A 20,156-nucleotide genomic window follows, 5' to 3' on the forward strand; every position below is an offset into this window, starting at 1 on the left:
TCATTCCAGTCCCAAAGAAAGGCAGTGCCAAAGAATGCTCAAACTACCACACAATTGCACTCATCTCACACACCAGTAAAGAAATGCTCAAAATTCTCCAAGCCAGGCTTCAGCAATACGTGAACTGTGAACTTCCAGATGTTCAAGCTGGTTTTAGAAAAGGCAGAGGAACCAGAGACCAAATTGCCAACATCTGCTTGATCATGGAAAAAGCAAGAGAGTTCCAGAAAAACATCTATTTCTGCTTTATTGACTATGTCAAAGCCTGTGACTGTGTGGATCACAATAAACTGTGGGAAATTCTGAAAGAGATGGGAATAGCAGACGACCTGACCTGCTTCTTGAGAAATTTGTATGCAGGTCAGGAAGCAACAGTTAGAACTGGACATGGAACAACAGACTGGTTCCAAATAGGAAAAGGAGTACGTCAAGGCTGTATCTTGTCACCCTGCTTATTTAACTTATATTCAGAGTACATTATAAGAAATGCTGGGCTGGAGGAAGCACAAGCTGGAATCAAGATGACTGGGAGAAATATCAATAACCTCAGATATGCAGATGACACCACCCTTATGGCAGAAAGTGAAGAGGAACTAAAAAGCCTCTTGATGAAGGTGAAAGAGGAGAGTGAAAATGTTGGCTTAAAGCTCAACATTCAGAAAACGAAGATCATGGCGTCCAGTCCCATCACTTCATGGGAAATAGATGAAGAAACAGTAGAAACAGTGTCAGACTTTATTTTTGGGGGGCTCCAAAATCACTGCAGATGGTGACTGCAGCCATGAAATTAAAAGACTCTTACTCCTTGGGAGAAAAGTTATGACCAACCTAGATAGCATATTCAAAAGCAAAGACATTACTTTGCCAACAAAGGTCCATCTAGTCAAGGCTATGGTTTTTCCTGTGGTCATGTATGGATGTGAGAGTTGGACTGTGAAGAAAGCTGAGTGCCGAATAAATGATGCTTTTGAACTGTGGTGTTGGAGAAGACTCTTGAGAGTCCCTTGGACTGCAAGGAGATCCAACCAGTCCATTCTGAAGGAGATCAGCCCTGGGATTTCTTTGGAAGGAATGATGCTAAAGCTGAAACTCCAGTATTTTGGCCACCTCATGCGAAGAGTTGACTCATTGGAAAAGACTCTGATGCTGGGAGGGATTGTGGGCATGAGGAGAAGGGGACAACAGAGGATGAGGTGGCTGGATGACATCACTGACTCGATGGACGTGAGTCTGAGTAAACTCTGGGAGTTGGTGATGGACGGGGAGGCCTCTGCGATTCATGGGGTCGCAAAGAGTCGGATACAACTGAGCAACTGAACTAAACTGAATTAGGAAAAAAAGATTTCCTTAGTAAAGATGCTCCTGGATAAAAGCTAAATAAATTTTTCTACCACAGCATGTTTCAAATTCTTTAATATGGAAATTTCTATTGTGATTCTCCATTTACATGCTGTTTTTACCTTTCAGTTCAGTTCAGTTCAGTTCAGTCACTCAGTCATGTCTGACTCTTTGCGAGTCCATGGATTGCAGCACACCAGGCCTCCCTGTTATTCACCAACTCCCAGAGTTTACTCAAACTCATGTCCATTGAGCCAGTGATGCCATCCAACCATCTTATCCTCTATCTTCCCCTTCTCTTCCTGCCTTCAATCTTTCCCACCATCAGGGTCTTTTCAAATGAGTCAGCTCTTTGTATCAGGTGGCCAAAGAATTGGAGTTTCAGCCTCAGCATCAGGCCTTCCAATGAATATTCAGGGTTGATTTCCTTTAGGATGGACTGGTTAGATCTCCTTGCAGTCCAAGGGACTCTCAAGAGTCTTCTCCAACACCACAGTTAGAAAGCATCAATTCTTCAGTGCTCAGCTTTCCTTGTAGTCCAACTCTCACATCCATACATAACTACAGGAAAAACCATAGCTTTGACTAGATGGACCTTTGTTGACAAAGTAATGTCTCTGATTTTTAATATCCTGTCTAGGTTGATCATAACTTTTGTTCCAAGGAGCAAGTGTCTTTGAATTTCATGGCTGCAGTCACCATCTGCAGTGATTTTGGAGCCTCTAGAAATAAAGGCTGTCACTGTTTCCATTGTTTCCCCAACTATTTTCCATGAAGTAATGGGACCATATGCCATGATCTTAGTTTTCTGAATGGTGAGTTAAACAAACTTTTTCACTCTCCTCTTCACTTTCATCAAGAGGCTCTTCAGTTCTTCTTTGCTTCCTGTCAGAACAGTGGTGTCATCTGCATATCTGAGGTTATTAGCAAATTTCACTTTTATTGGGATGCAATTAATTGATTCAATTCCTAGGCAGGTTGATAAGAAGTCCGGAGTCCTAGAGGAAGAGAGAGGGATCTGGAATTCTCAAGGAGGAGAAAAGGACAAACATTTATTTTCTCTACATTCCTTAGTCTTAGTCACATAAAATGTTTTTTGTTTAAGCCCAGAGCAGATGATTACACAACAAAACAACTCAGCTTAAACTCTGTACTAAGGATCATATAACAACAATGTAGCCTTCTTGAGGAGAGTTTCTCCTTCTTGAAAACCTTCTGACTAATCCTGTTATCCTAAACTGTATTTTATGAGAGTTGGTCTGGTAAAATCTTTCTACTGTTAGTTCTAAACCTGTCATCTTAAAATGTAAATGGTGAGAGTGGGTCTAGTAAGATCTATACAGCCTTGAGACATTCTTTTGATTTACTGTAATAACCAATTAACCCTGCTTATTTAATTTATATGAAGAATATATCATGAGAAACACTGGGCTGGAGGAAGCACAAGCTGGAATCAAGATTGCTGGGAGAAATATCAATAACCTCAGATATGCAGATGACACTACCCTTAGGGCAGAAAGTGAAGAAGAACTAAAGAGCCTCTTGATGAAAGTGAAAGAGGAGAGTGAAAAAGTTGGCTTCAGAAAAACTAAGAAAATTCAGAAAAATTTCAGAAAACTAAGATCATGGCATCCAGTCTGATCACTTAATAGCAAATAGATGGGGAAACAGTGGAAACAGTGTCAGATTTTATTTTTGAGGGGCTCCAAAATCACTGCAGATGGTGATTGCAGCCATGATATTAAAAGACACTTACTCCTTGGGAGAAAAGTTATGACCAACCTAAATAGCATATTAAAAAGCAGAGACATTATTTTGTCAACAAAGGTACATCCAGTCAAGGCTATGGTTTTTCCAGTAGTTGTGTATGGATGTGAGAGTTGGACTATAAAGAAAGCTGAGAGCAGAAGAATTGATGCTTTTGACCTGTGGTGTTGGAGAAGACTCTTGAGAGTCCCTTGGACTGCAAGGAGATCCAACCGTCCATCCTAAAGGAGATCAGTCCTGGGTGTTCATTGGAAGGACTGATGTTGAGGCTGAAACTCCAATCCTTTGGCCCCCTGATGTGAAGATCTGACTCATTTGAAAAGACCCTAATGCCGGGAAAGATTGAGGGCAGGAGGAGAAGGGGACGACAGAGGATGAGATGGCTGGATGTCATCACTGACTCAATGGACATGAGTTTGTGTGAACTCTGCGAGTTGGTGATGGACAGGGAGGCCTGGTGTGCTGTGGTTCTTGGGGTCAAAAAGAGTCGGAAACGATTGAGTGACTGAACTGAACTGAACTGAATAACCAACTAAAAAAGTATATAGCTCCCTTGCTAAGACTAGTGAGTGGGGGACACTCTCTGTCCCCCTTTGGAAGTCTATATCAGAAGCTTTCTCTGTCCCTCTTCATACTTAAATAAAACCATGCTACACAAAAGCTCTTGAGTGATCAAGCCTGGTCTCTGGTCCCAAAGCTAAATCTTCTTTGGAAATCAAGAATCCAGCACCATTCACTGTAAGCTTTCTTTCCTAACTGACATACAACACCATATAAGTTTAAGGTTTACAGCATAATGAATTGACTTATATTAATTGTGAAATGATTATAAAAATAAATTTAAGTAATAAATTTAATATAAATACGACTGAGCAACTGATCTGATCTGATCTGATCTGAATATTGAGCCATCATTCATATAAATACCAAAAAAAAAAAAAACAAGGAAAAAGTGCTTTTTTTCCCTTGTAATGAGAAATTTTAGGATTTACTCTCTTAGCAATTTTTAATATGTTTTAAATACACAACAGTGTAAACTATAATCTCATGTTTAACATTCAGTTCAGTTCAGTCATTCAGTCATGTCTGACTCTTTGCCACCCCATGAATCACAGCACTCCAGGCCTCCCTGTTCATCACCAACTCCTGGAGTTCACCCAAACTCATGTGCATCGAGTCAGTGATGCCATCCAGCCATCTCATCCTCGGTTGTCCCCTTTTCCTCCTGCACCCAATCCCTCCCTGCATGAGTCTTTTCCAATGAGTCAACTCTTCACATGAGGTGGCCAAAGTATTGGAGTTTCAGCCTCAGCCTCAGTCCTTCCAATGAACATTACACCCCTAGTATTTACTTATCTTACAAAGTCTGTACCTTTTCACCACTCTCTTTCATTTTCCTATGTCCCCACCGCTGAGTCTGGTAACAAAAAATCTATTCTCATTTTCTATGAGCTTTGGTTTTGCCTTTTGGATTCTACCTATGAATGAGATCATGTAGATTTGTATTTCTCTGTATTGCATTTTGCTTAATATAATAACCTTTACAGCCCATCCATGTTATCACAAATGGCAGAATTTCCCTCCTTTTTATAGTTGAATTGTGCACATATGTGTGTGTGTGTATCTCACATCTTCTTCATCAATTCATCTATTGATAATCATTTCAATTGTTTCCATGTCTTGGCTATTTGTAAATAATGCTACAGTGAATATACAGGTACAGATGTCTCTTTGTCACAAAGATTTTATTTCCTTCACATAATATGCACAGAAATGGAATTGCTGGATTGTATGGTAGTACTGTTTTTACTTTCTTGAGGAATCTTTATAAAACTGTTTTCCGTAGGGGCTACACCAATTTACATTTCCATCAGTAGTGCCCAAGTGTTCTTGTTTTTCCTACACTCTCACCAGCATTTGTTATCTATTGTCTCTTTCATAATACCGATTATGAAAAATGTAAGATAATATCTCATTGTGGTTTTGACTTGCATTTCCTTGAGGATTAGTGATATTGAGTATCTTTTCATGTGTTTCTTAGCCATCTATACAGCTTTTCTGAAAAAAATGTCCATTCATTTGTTTGCCCACTTATAATTGGATTGTTTGGTTTTCTATAGATAACATTTTTTAAACTTAGTGTTCAAAATTACTTTAAGCATCATGGTTTGATGAAAAGAGTTCTAGTTTTATATCTCTGACAATTGCTAGCTTCCCAATACTAGACAAATTCTAATTCTCAATCTTTGTATTGTAAAATGAAAATTAAAAACAGTTTTGTAGGTTTGTTTTAAGAAATAAAAGAGAAAATTATGTAATGTATTGTATTTACTCCTTCTTGGTGCTATTTCAAATAGAATACAAAATGACAAGTTATATAACACTAACATTCAGTTTCCTATGACTCATTAGTTCATCATAAAACAATGTCAGGTCACAAAGTTTCTGGTGTCATAAACCTAATCTTTTCCTTGATTGTGCCTTTATCATTACAGATTTCTTTAGGGACTTAGAAGCTCTAGCAGACTCTTATATACACCGTCTTCTAAAAAAGAGACTAGTGTACATTATTGCAGGAGCCAAAAAGACTTACCTGTATATTTCACTTTGGCAGCCAAATAATTCCTTGGTATTCGAAAAGTCAACTATGGTTTGAGTTTTATTCTTGGAAGAGCATAATTATAATGTCAGTGGGGCAAGAGTCTATTCCCTACTATTAGTTTGGATAGCCAAGAGTTAACTACCTTTAAAATTAAATGGTGTCCCTTTAAATTTAAAATAAATTAAACCATGATAGTTCCCTTGACTCAAGGATGAATGCCATGGAAATTAAAGAAAATAGTTCTAATATCATGAAACAGCAAAGGTCAGATAGGGTGAGATGATTACTCTCATTATTATTAACATTACTTTGCATTTAGATAGCTCCTTCCTTTGCCAGACTCATTCTCATTCTAGGCCTTTGCTTAGTATCTGAGCAGCTTGTGGAACTCTTGATGACATCAAGGGTGATCTTGATGTGGAAGAGAAGCCACAAGTCAAGAGGGAAGTGAGCAATTAACCTTCAGGCTTTATTTATTCACTCTGATCTTCTTTTGCAAGCAATCTGCAAAAATGGGTTTAAAAACTGGGCTGCAAAAATTCTTGAAAAGAATATCCATATAACTAAAGCCTCTCTTGGGCTTTCTAATTTATCTGAATTTTAGATACTTTTTAATATAAATTTTAAATTGCAACAATATGTGTTTGTATATGCATAGGTTTGGGAAGTTTGGATACTTGTCTAAGCCCAACAGAAATAAAAATGCAAAAATGTGTAAGAACAAATACAAATTTTAATTTTCCCTGTTGAAAATAAAGAGATCATTTTAAATCAGAAAACACATAAGTACTTTCTCATCTTCGTGAAATGTATATAAATTCTTTTGAAAATTAGCTTTATGACTGAGGGACTTCTTTCTCAAGGACTTGGGAACTATCTCTTAGAAATATAAACATCAAGGAAAGTAGTACCCTTATATCACAGTTTGGGAAGGCTGGGAGCCTAACTTCAGTTGGAACCTTGCTTCAAATTGCAAAAGTACCTCCTTTCATAAAGATGTGAGAATTTTATTTTTTCTCTGGATAAAGCTAATACACTAGCATGAATGGTCACTCCAATAACCAGGTAAATTTAGGATGAACTATACATGACAAATGGTGCTGCCAAGCCCTCTTACTTTAGGACAGTTATTACTTATTTTGAAAATATGCATATAATTTGTTGTCTCTGCTTGACTATGTAAAAGAGTGAGACTCCTTTCTGCCTTTGCAAACTTTCAGTGAATTGCCTGTATTGAATATCCTATTCTGGTTTAATGCTAATTCAATGAGTGTTTTCATATCTTCCATGTTAGTGGAAAGGATTTCTGGGTTGGGAGAAGATTTTGTTTTTAGTTATATTTCCTTAATACATGATTATGCTTTTGACTGGAATAATGGACTCAATAATCTAACACATTATTGTCAATTGTTCTCAATCAAAATGCATATGAGACTCACCTGCAGGATTTTTTAAAAATGCCCAGTACCACGTTCAGAGATTCTGACACTACATATCGGGGGTAAGGGCTTCCCTGGTTGCTCAGTCAGTAAAGAATCTGCCCGCAATGCAGGAGAGCTGGGTTCAATCCCTGGGTTGGGAAGATCCCCTGGAGAAGGCAGGGCAAGCCACTCCAGTATTCTTGCTTGGAGAATCCCCATGGACAGAGGAGCCTGATGGGCTGCAGTCCATGGAGTCGCAAACAGTCAGACATGACTGAGCAACTAAGCACAGCACAGCACATCTGGGGTGAAGTGATGAAGTCCAAACATAACAACTATCTCAGCTGATTTTGATGCTGGTGATCTGCAAGTACTACTGTAGATGGAAGCTTCCACATCATTTTTAAAATTTACCACATTAAAAAAAAAAATGGTGACTTCCCTGGTGGCTCAGATAGTAAAGCATCTGCCTACAATGTGTGAGACCCGGGTTTGATCCCTGGGTTGGGAAGATCTCCTGCAGAAGAAAATAGCAATGCACTCCAGTATCCTTGCCTGGAAAATCCCATGGACAGAGAAACCTGGTAGGCTATAGACCATAGGGTTGCAAAGAGTCGGACACAACTGAGCGACTTCACTTTCACTTTCACATGAAAAATACTTCCTTTTGCTGTCCTAGTCACTCCTTGGATCATTTACATGTTCAGTTTACCTTTACAAGTATAATAACTACAACATCAGCTATATTCTCTCTACTGAGCAATCTTCCTACATTTTGGCTTTCTTTTCCATCCATAATAGATTAAGACTTGACTACCCTTCCCAGGCCTCGGCCAGGCCTATGGCCCCTCCCTCTCTGAGGGCTTAAGCCTCCGACTTCACTGAGGAGATGAACACAATTAAAACCTCTCAACTTCTCAGCCTGTATCTTTTATCTCTCTTCTTTCCTAAATCAAGTAAATAGCTACCACTTTTCCAAAGTGAACTCCTACCCACCTGTACCTTTGATCTCTTCCATATTTACTTTCCTCATTACATGAAGTATTTCTTTGTTAGTATTCCAATCTCTGAATACTTTCCCTTTGCTCATGTATATACTTTGTTAGTATTTTTTTTGTTAGTATCCCCAGTCTCTGAATATTTCCCCTTTGCTGATTCATATTCTTATGTAATAGATTAGGTGTCTCTAGTGCTCTAATCCCCAAATCCTTTTTTTTTTCACTTAATTGCTGGCTCAGCTTATTCCCCCTCTTTTCTTTACCACCAAAGTTATTTAAAGAGTAATGTATTTCCACACCTTTCCTTCTGCCTTCTCCTGTCTCTCATTCATTGCTCACTCGCTGCACGGGGATTCAACTCTCACACAGCTTTTTTCCATTTTCAGCCTCTCTCCTCAAACCAGGTCTGTATTTCCTATTTCTGGATAGAGGCTGCCTCTCTACATTCTAAAAGTACTTCAAAGTCATTCTTTTCAAATCCAAACTTCCTTTCTAAAACATGTAAATGCCCTATACTTTCAGTGTCAGTTAACAGTATCAACATTCAATTATTCAATTTCAAAATACCCTCTGGTCTTCTCCTTGGCTCACCTCCCAAATCAAATCAGTTCTCAAGTTCTGATGTATCCACCACAAAATACTTATCTCTGAATAGCTGCCTCCTTCTACTGCTTCCCTTGCCATAGCTTCGTGACATTTCTCTCTGCCTCTGCTGCTGCTGCTGTTGCTGCTAAGTCGCTTCAGTCGTGTCCGACTCTGTGTGATCCCATAGACGGCAGCCTACCAGGCTCTGCCATCCCTGGGATTCTCCAGGCAAGAACACTGGAGTGGGTTGCCATTTCCTTCTCCAATGCATGAAAGTGAAAAGTGAAAGTGAAGTCGCTCAGTCGTGTCCAACTCTTAGCGACGCTATGGACTGCAGCCCACCAGGCTCCTCCATCCATGGGATTTTCCAGGCAAGAGTACTGGAGTGGGGTACCATTGCCTTCTCTGCTCTCTGCCTCTAGTCTCTTCTAACTTGATTCTGTCTTTCACATTTTTCCCCAATGTCTACTTTCTCAAATAAAATGTGACCATATAAAATCCTTAAAAAGGTGTGTTTAAAAAGATGCAATGGCTCTTCACTGCCTACAAAATAAAGTTGAAACACTTTCATTACACAAATTACTTTTGCCCAAACAACTGAACCTGCATTTATTTATTCAAACCTCTAGCTCTAATAAGTTAACAGGTTATATAGGGAAAGAGGAGTACGTTAAATGACACAAAGGAGTTACACTCAACCAGATCCAAAGTGTTGGAATTCTAAGAAACAAATGACCAAGTTACTTACAGAGATAAATGGCATTTTAGGAAAGCTAAGGCATGCTATATATTAAAACAGACTCAAGAAATACATCAACAAATGTACCGTATTGATTTAGAGGCAACTTGACTGAATATTGAGTGATATTAAAGAATTATTATTACGTTTGTTAAATAAGTGTAATGATTTTAAAGTTCTTGTCACTTATATATAATGAAACATGAATAATTAATTTATTTTAAATATTTTAGGGATGGGAGTAGTAGGAAAGACATATGAAACAAAATTTATAAATGCTGACAACTGATGAAGCTGGATGATTACTATGGGTGTGTGTTTTTGTTTTTGTTTTTTTACTAATCTCTACTTTTGAATATGTTTTAAATTTTCCATAGTAAAACAGTTAAAAAAAAATCCTATCATTTGTGTACTCAAAATTATTAAGAACCCTGCCTGAACTTACCTTTGTATACTTGCTTTTAGACATTCCCCATCCTGAACTCCTTATTTTACTTAACCTACCAAATAGTCTCCTACTAGATCTGGGCTAATGAAGATATTTCTACATATTCTTTCTTTATTCTGGAGCAAGCCAGATTACCTGTGTTCAATACTTCACATCAACTAAATAACTACCTACTGATTGCTCTGTGTAGATGTGCTGTTGCTCTGCTGTGCTCCAAACATAGGAGCATGTAAAACATGACAGAATGTATCTCAGTTTGCAATACATATGTAGAAAAATAGTTTCAGATTACCTAATCCTTTTTTTGTAAATATTGAACTATGGCTCTATAACTTCAGCTGATATAAAAAGATGAATACTTAAGTGAAACCTTAAATTACCTCTAAAAAAATGCAGATTTTAACAACCTGTGGGACACATCCATCAAGATGGTCAAAGTCTCATGTCTGTCAAAATATTAATGGATTGCTTGAAATGCATTCTGAAGCTGGCCTGTGTATTTTGGTGACCAACATTTCATTGGAAGAGTATTTTGTTTGAGTACTATATAATATTTCACAATCATTTTCTAAGTATTCTTCCTAAATAAATCTATTAGAATATAATGGAAATTTTTAAAGTCTGAATTAATTTATGAGAAAAAATCCATCAAGTAGACAAACTTTGAATGACATTAGCCTCTCCCAATTTTATGAATCATTAGCTAATATTTTTCACATCTGTGAGCAGCCATTATAATAATATAAACTAATACAATGAACATTTTATATGTTAATATGGTTATAAATTACAACTTCAGAAAAATGTCTTTTGTCATTTTCCATTTGTTAATATCCACTTAATAAAGACAGATATCCCCCTCATTTTACATATGCATTTAAATGATTTTCTATTTAAACATAATCACTCTCTACAGATACAATTAGAGAAAAGATTGGTTTCAGACTTACCAGGAAATCTACTGTGGAGATTGGCATCACAATTGTAGCCATTGAACTGAGCAGACCCTGGAAGCACTCTAGTTGTTAGTAGCAACAGCAACCATATCTGTTCCATTGCAAAACCTAGAAAAGAGTTATTTTTCATGTGGACATCACCAGCCTTCACTCTTACTTGCTGGGAAGACTGAGGCTGATCTCAACTCATTCTTTGACTCCAGTTTGCCAAGTATAACAAAGCTATACTTTTGTAGTAGAAGAGCTAAGATATAAATCAAAACATTTGTAAATGAAAGATTTTTATTATAAATAGGAAGAACTCAAACCAAGTATTTGGTAGAGTAGAACAGCATAGCAAAGGAGACTGATGATGTGGAGGCAAAGATACCATTTAAAGTAGAATATCCATAGTCTGAGGGATTTAACCCCCAAGAGTCGATTTTCAGAGAATCCTCAAAGCTATTAATGAACAAATAATGTCAAGAAATCCTTCTTCTCAGCAAAGGAATCCCAGGATATTGATATTTCTCAAAATTGATGGTTTATATATCATTTTCTCAGGAAACAAAGGAATAAAGCAAAGAGAGAACAGAAAAATACTGTGTGTGGAATAATATTATGGTTCCTCCAGTGACTGCTCATTAGTGGATGATATCTGATATAGAATTATGAAAACCTTGAATTCTTAGAAGAGTATAATAGAAATTGTCTATGTGTTGAACAAATAAATATAAATTGACTTTAATACTTAAATACCAGTCAGCCTGATGTTTAAATTTTTTTTCCTAAGTCGTTTACTGGCCTTATAGAATTAAAATATCTTCTAGAAGTGCCCAGCTTGTTATCAGAGCACAGTCTGTGCATTGGGAAAATAATTCTTTTGGGTTGGTGGTTTTGATCTGTGAATAAAAAACAAAAATAAAATAAAATTGTAAATAGCTTACTCAAATAATTTATTGCATGTTTAAAGCTTTTGGGTTTGGGGGAAGAATAACGTCTAAGCTGTTCTTAATGATCTGCCCTTAGATGACCAAGCGTAGCCTTTAGCAAAAGGAAGGAAATACATCTTGCTTTTGAATCATGTTTTTAGTATAACATGTTTATTATTAACAAAGTCACATTGGTGAGGATGTGGGAAAGGAAAGCACGAGTTTCTTCCCAAAAATAAACAGAAAAAAATATTAATTCAACAGGAGCTTCCTTCTTTGTCACTGTCACTTACCACTCAGACACAAACCTAATGACTTTTGGAAGAACAACCATATGCCTGATCTGGTAGGACACTCTATAACAAAAGGCTCACACAAATGGCTGACCCAGACCCTGGGGTCTCTTGACCACACCTATGCCTTCAATGTCTAGCTCCTCGGAACATTTCAGATAGACTACAACAGCCTTGTTCTTTTGGAGTCTACAGAAGATTGTTAGGAAAGACAGCAGCTTATGTCTGAAAGGTACATCCCACCACACACACAGTGAAGTCTCTACAACTTCCTGCTCATGATGAATTCCATTAATTCCTAGAAGGCACTGGAGACACACACTGTTATCTCTCTATCTAGAGAGGTCTCCCAGCCTGAGGGACTCAGGAATTTTCATTGGCAAGTCATTTTTATTATTCAGAAATGCTTTCTAGCTTTTATATTCTCCCACAGGAGAAAAATAATATTTATTGAGTGGATGCTGTATACAAAGAAAGCAGTGTATTGCCAGATAATTTTCCTATAGTCCCTCATTCATACATAAACATCAGGTGTTTATAACCTGATGATATTGACTTTACTACTCTGTGTACTGAAAAAGAAAAATAAGTCTCAGGATACTAAAGTGACATGGAAAACAAGTGGAGGGACTAGAATTCAACTCCAGACCTTTCTGATGAGAGTTTGCTGCATAAGCTACCTAAACATCATCTGTTATTAAACATATTTAGTGTTATTTTGGTTGCCATTTATCATCATTTTTTTTTTTAGCTTTTAAAATTGTGTACCCTTTAATAGATCTTTTTATATAAAAACAAATTCTTATGTAGTGAATGCAATTTGTTTAATAGATGTATTTTATAATATGGGCATTGTGAGGAAGAAAATTATTTTTTAAAATCAGAGAGGAGGGCCTCATTGTGGAAGAATTGAGAATTATTATTACAGGCTAAACTGGACACATATATGTTTACCAAAAATGGTTAAGAAACACATGTTACTTGAAACAGGTCACTAACAGCAGCTTAGTAAAGCCTTTGCTTTACAACTTTAGATCAGATCTGAGGTTGTCTAAAAGATGTAGCCCTACTCTTTGAACAAGACTTACAGCCTGTCATAGATATTAAAATTCTTAATAAGTATTTTTTTGAAGAGTAGAAGGTAGAGGTAGAAGGCAGCTTGCTTTAACAGAAAACCCACTGATTTTTATTTTAGCAGATACAGATTCAAGTCCTCCCTCAGGCATCTTCTATATGTAACATTTGAAAATCAAGAAGATGATCATAAGACTTTATAAACTACAAACACAAAAGGGACATAGTGAGAGAGTTAATTCTTAAGTAGGTTAATAAGGAGTCCGGGGCCCTCAGGGAGGAAAGGGCCAGGGCTCTGGAGCAGGAGAAAAGGACAAACGTTTTTTTCTACATTGTTTTGTCTTAGTCACATAAGACATAAGTTATTTTCTTTAATCCCAGAGATAATGATTACACAACAAAACAACTCATATTTCTCAAGGGTATGTTTTCTCTTAAGCTCTGTACTAATTATATAACAACAATGTATCTTGCTTAAGGACATGTTTCTCCTTAACAGGAACCTTCTGACTAATTCTGTTATTTTATGTGGGAGTGGGTCTGGTAAGACCTTTCTATTGTTAGTTCTAATCTTGTTAATTTAAAATGTATGTTGTGGGAGTGAGTCTGGTAAAAGTATGTAAGGCCTTGATAAGACTAGCAAGTGGGGAATTCTCCATTGCTCTTCTGATGTCTATGTCAGAAGCGTTCTCTGTCCTTATTCACTGTAATAAAACTTCGGCCACACAAAAGCTCTGAGTATTCAAGCCTGGCCCCTGATCCCAAAGCTAAATCTTTCTTGGAGACCACAAATCTGACATCGTTCACCGTAAGCTATCAATAGCATGGTCTGAACATATGGAAGATTTTCTCAATCCAATAGAGAGGGGTAGTGACAGGGCCTGTGTTCCTTGGGCTAAGCCACCTTTTTCTGTGCTAGACTGCATGACACGAAGGTGGCCCCAGCCTAGAAACAGCCCTGATTAGTTGAATCACATTATTATATAAAAACATTATTTGTACTGGTCTGTGTTTTAATATTAAGGTACATTAAGCAGGGGAATTTTGAAGGACACCCACATCTCTCATGCAGGCAATATCCACATTCTGATCCTTGTAACATTAGCAGCACGCATGGCATTTTCAAGACTTTGAGAGGCTCTTTATATTCCATAAGTTAAAAACAAGATGGACTATTTTCTTGTACATTCCCCATCCTCAACCCTATTGCCATCATTTCCTTTGTACATAGGAAACTTGAGTATCAGCTCACAGTAGTAGCAAGCTTGGAGATGTTATTTGTCACAGTTTCTAAAGTTCTTTTCTGAAATGGGGTTGCTTGGGATTTGGAGACAATGCTGAGACTCTTTACACTCATTAGAGCACAATGTCCTGTTTCCTCAGGCTTCCCAGATCCTGGACAATTATAGACATGTGTATTCCAGTCTTGATCTGGCTCGAGAAACCTCATTGAGCTTTATATCACAAGGTAGAACCCAGTGTCTGTGGTCTACCTTGGGATGACCCGAAAGGCTTGTTTTCCCACTGCGGCTCCAGCAATCTGTGTAGAGAACCTGAGCAGAAACATTTCCCATCTTCTCCACCATAACTAAGTGTGGCATCCAATGCCCCTACTTTGGTGCTAAAAATGTTGTACAAGACTGCCTAAATGGCCCATATAATAAAACATTAATAACACATTCTTAGATAACAATGACCTTGAAGACATGTATCATAAGGTTTTTGAACATCTTTCTAACTCAGTACCTCCATAAGTTTAAATTTGATTGGGATAGGGAAGCAGAGGATTGTATATATGTTGGCTTTTCAGGAATTTAGAAGTGTTGATTTTAAAAGGACACCTGCATCCTTAAACTGGTACTAAGAGGCTCTGTGTTTTATACTTAGCAATACAAAGGAAGTCATATGCTAAGTGATTTGCATCAAATGTCAGTATTTCTTGTATTAAGTTCTCTTTTGAAAATGATAATTTCTTCCAAAATGTGAATTTCAAATTTATTTGCTTAAACTTGGGGTCAGAAAAAAATAATTTCACTTTTAATCCTCACTCAATTTTATGTAAATTGAGATAGCTTTGTCACAAACATTTTTCACTAGATTTTATACATTTAATAATATTTTTTTGATCTTCCTTTTATCAAGAATTGTTATGTGTCAGGTACTGTGCTATGTTTAATATTAAATTACTGACATAGACTTAATTTTCACCCATGTTACACATGTGAAAACTGAAGCCTAAGGTTTTCAATTGACTTGCCCAGGGTCACAGACCTAGTAAATGGCAGAGCACAATTCAAAACCAAGCTTAATCTTTGGAATTATTCTAATACTCTGTTTGATTTAATTGGAGTTTGTCAAATAAATTTAATTGTCTTGTTACTTTTCAAAAAGTAAGTTATATTAATAATGTATTCTTAAAATATGCTTTGAACTAAAGGATTCAGACAATTGAGGCAAAATATGTTTAATATCTACTTAATTGTCATGACTCTATTTCACTTAAGCAATGAGTCATTAAAAAAAAGTATTCTTTTCACAAATTGATTTAATGATAGTACCAGTGAGTGTTCAGGGCTGACTATGTATCAGAATGTTTTTTAAAGCACTTTTCTAACCATGTTTTCTTACTATATTTTCTAATCATGAGACAGGTAAATTATGCTCTCAATGGTACATCAAATGGAAATCTGGTAATTACTTGATAAATTTGATCAATATTGATTTATCCCTACATTCATTTATTGAATGTTTACATGTGCCTAGTACTGTCCAGGGAAACTGAGGTAATGCAATCAGAAAAAAAGTTATTTGCATGGAACTTACATTCTAGTGAAGGAAGTCAGAAGAAAACAAAATCTATATGTGAAACACAGTATATTTATAATAAGTACTATGGAAAAAAATTAAGTAAAAGGAAAGATAGGAAATCCTGGGGTGAAAGACAGGGAATTCTAAAATTATACATGGTCAGGGATATAAATCAGTCCATATAAATGGAGCTCAGGGGGAAAAAAAACAACTTCAGTTATGAACTACTATAACTACTTGTGTTTAATTCGTACTGCGCATTTTCTTTTCTTGTTAGGAATTTCCTAAATAAAACAGAGTTTCAGTGTATAAATTATTCTCTGAGAACAACTTGGACACTTTTAACAGCTGCATTAACCTTTTCAGATGAATAAAGGTGGCTCTTAGCACCCAAGAAGAGTAATTTATTAAATAGCACTCCTGTGACCTGAGAAAAAGTGAATCTGTTCAAAAGCACTTTATCTACTCTTGAGAAATAACTTTTGCAGAAACAATTCATCAAAGTTTCATACGTGTTTAATTTTATTGCCTTTATACGTGCCACTCTATATAATACATTTCTAGTTGGGAAAAAATAGAAAATTTAAACCAAAAATCATTTCTTCAAATATTTAATCATCAATCTAAGATGTGAATTTTTTAGTAAACCAAAGCATACTGTTTAATCATACAGATTCACAAAAATAGGAAATTGGCTCTTAGACATCGGAGATCACCCTAATCCTCTCATTCTGAGCCCTCCTCTGCACTTACTGACCTGTGCGGACTTGCTGTCCCCTACAGGGAGCTTAACCTCTTTTCTGGTGCTTCTATGGTACGCACTCAAGTCTGTTCCTCAGAAAAAGTTGATTAAGCTTTAATTGACTACAAATAGATGGAAGAGTTTGCAGAGAAAAGGAGAAGGAATGTGTTATTTTAAAAGAGATCAAAGTTTAAATCAAAAGAATAAAGTCCTATGTTAGCCTTCAAAGGAGCCAATGGGACCCAGGTAAGATCTGAGGCAAAGAAGCACTGTAGCTGTACAGGTAGGCAGCTATCTTTCTCAGTCAAGTTTTACAGTGTTACATGGTCTTGCCTCTAGAAGAAAGACATATTAGCTCACCCTCCAAAATCACCAGTTTTACCATGCCAGAGACAATACTATTTGAAGAATACTCTAATAAAGTAATCTGTTTTCTGATCAGGTGTCTAGACTGAAGCTCTATGTTCTTTATTTCTGTGTTGCACTGAGACATTAGAGGCAACATATATAATAAAAGGGAAATGAAAATATAAAACTTTCATCAGAAATATATTTCAACAAATATATTATTTTGTACATACATTCCTTAACATAGAACATTCTTGTCTTGCTCAGCAAGGAATAAAATACACTGTGTGCTTCCTGAATAATGCCTCAAACAAAGAAGGAAACCGGTTTAGTCATCAAGAAGACATCTAGAAATGTTATGACTCTAAAGATCCTAATGTATACCATGAGGAAATATGAATGCTGAAGGCTGTTCCTTAAAGTAAAACCTACTCCAATTTTCTCTGACACAAAGTGAGTGTTCATTTATTTCCCTTTGCTTGCGTTTCTCATTTGTCTTTTTGTTGAGGGTTTTCTCAAGCAGTCTATAGCATTTAAATGATCTACAGTGTTTAGTTTAGAACATTTATTCTGTACCTTAGTTCTGGGGCTACTGACAGATTGAACTAAGTCACTCTAAAAACTCTTTTTTAAATAATTTACTACATTCATTTTTAAGATATGTGTACATTTTATTATTCTGAAGCAGCTTTGAAGATACATATTAGTATATTGACTTTCTTTATCCTTTCATGAAATATCATAACAAATTAATAATAAAGTGATAATTTAGCTATTTATCTTAAATGCTCATTTCCTTCAATTAATTAAACAACTGACTATTAGTGTGATCATTTTGGAATGATAATATTTCTCAATAGAGGTGATACACAAAATACATATGAGCAAGCATAGCACAGTAATCAGCCAAAGAGAAGGGACACTGTGCTGATATTTTCTGGCTGAATATCAACCCACCTCCAAAAAAATCAATGGTATTTGTATGAGTACCAATAACAATAAAGATTACTTCATACTTTGGTACACTTTTGCATAAGAATAGAAGAGCCCTCTTCTATCTGTACTCCACTATTTGGTATTCCTTGGTTAATTCTTTCATTTATTTATTCATTCCAAAAATTTTTATAAGCAGTTTCTATGTTAGACTCAAGGTACTTGGAATTAATCCAGTAGTGAACAAAACAAACATGGTCTTTACCCTCACAGAGTTTAACAACTAGAGAGGGGAAAGTCAATAATGGCATACATTAAAATATATTTGGTAAGTGCTATGGAAAGAAGTCAAGGAGTGACTAAAGAAAGTATATAGTATGTATTTACAGGAGAATATTTCTTACACATTCAGAGGGATAGCACTCTATTGATTAGTTAGGATCTTCAGCTCATATAGTCATATATGAGTCGTACCTCATATAGTCAAAATTACTCTTGAAATTCCTCAAGTTCCCCATCTTCGTGCAGAATTCCTGAGTAATATGACAATATTTTGAATGGGTTTCCTGCCAATCATCTCTGTTGCCCCTCAGTTCTTGATCCTTTTAGGAAGATGAGAATAGAACCTATATTAAAAGAAAAACATTGCCTAACTCTGACTTCCAAAGAGTCTTATTTTAACTCAAGGTGAAGAAAACTGCATAGTTTTTGACTGCCAGAGACAAAGAAGATTTTGGTTCTCAATATCTTGGCTTTAAGAACCAGAGTTGGAAGACTGAAGAGGTTGGAAGCCTAGAGTTAGTGTTAAAGTCCACAGAGAAGATGTGAGATATGCCAGCCATGGTGGATACAGCAAGGGCAATGATGCTACCTAAAGACCAAACAGATGAGCATTACATGTTAAGGCCCATAGGACCACATGATGATACATAGGACTAAATGCCCTTACCAATGCCAGAACAATAAATATTTTTAAAGTAACTAATGTATAGAATAATTTACTACTTTTAGTTTATTTTTTTATTTTAATTTTTTCCTTTTTAAAATTTTTATTTAGTTACTCCAACACATTAACAGACTGACTGACACATTTGGCCTATGCTGCTACTGCTAAGTCACTTCAGTCGTGTCCGACTCTTAGCAACCCTGTGGACTGCAGCCCACCAGGCTCCTCTGTCCATGGGATTTTCCAGGCAAGAGTACTGGAGTGGGTTGCCATTGCCTTCTCCATTTGGCCTATGGGTATGTGGAAAAACTGCAACGTGTCCCTTTCCTTAGGCCTGGGCGGAGGATACAACATCACATCAAGGGAACAGTGTTCAAGGATTCTAGTAGTTATAACAGTTAAAAGGGGTAATTGAAGAAATGGAAGCCAAGGTCATAATCTAGAATATTTGAGATACTTCCTCTTTCAAAATTTCTGCAAAGAGATAATCAAAGGTTTGTTGGTTAGAACTGACACCTGTCGCACACTTCATGTTCTCCTTTCACCGGGCTGTTTCCTCTCCCCTATAACCTCCTTCTCAAAAGACAAAGGTACTGCCCTACTGCTCGTCTCTTTACTTGGAAACTTGCTTCAAAAATTAGTACATTCTAAATCTCTAGTTCATTAACTTTTGTCCACTTTCCCCTGGGAGTTTCCTTGTTCCTTTATTTCTGCTAAAATTACTCTTCTATTTGTTCTAGGAACCCTCTCATGACCAAGTCCAGCAACCTCTTTCTCACGCAACTTTGTGATTCTTTGTGACATTTGCAGTGTTGTTTACATACCTTGAGAAATGCTTTCCTGCCCTAGTGTTCATGGCCTCTATACTGTTTCTCCTTCATTTATGATTTCTCACTTACTACCATACAAATCACACTCCTAGTCTGTCTATGTTTGAAAATTCCCAACTTTATAGAAATTTAAAGTTCCAGTCCCTATACTTCTCTTGTCATCAAATTCTCAGCCGTTCTCTCTCTCCTAACATTCAGACTTGTATTTCCAGTCTAAGCATTCTGTATCCAGTACACACAAACCTTAACTTTTCACCCAATCACATTTTTCTCCTGTATTTTTAGCCCTATATTTCACTCAGTAACTCCAACTACAGTTTTTACAGTTATTTGTAACTTTATTGATCCTCCTTCTCACATAGATGCCAAAGGCTTCACTCCTGTATCTGCAACCTTGAAAGTGTAAACGTGTTAGTC

General features: G+C 36.5%; 1 protein-coding gene across 1 annotated transcript in view; it reads right to left on the reverse strand.

Annotated features, from left to right (window-relative positions):
• Positions 1-11,038, reverse strand: part of ZPLD1 (zona pellucida like domain containing 1) — a 51,641-nt gene extending 40,603 nt beyond the window's left edge. The window contains exon 1 of the mRNA XM_086408541.1: positions 10,849-11,038. Coding sequence (XP_086264667.1) covers positions 10,849-10,984 — 136 coding nt within the window. The 5' untranslated portion in view covers positions 10,985-11,038. The remainder of the gene's footprint in view (positions 1-10,848) is intronic.
• Positions 11,039-20,156: the final 9,118 nt, after the last annotated feature.

This window comes from Bos grunniens, chromosome 1 (genome assembly GCF_055505025.1).
Source record: "Bos grunniens cultivar Pamir isolate PY7600 chromosome 1, Bosgru_T2T1.0, whole genome shotgun sequence".
Taxonomy (NCBI): Eukaryota; Metazoa; Chordata; class Mammalia; order Artiodactyla; family Bovidae; genus Bos; species Bos grunniens.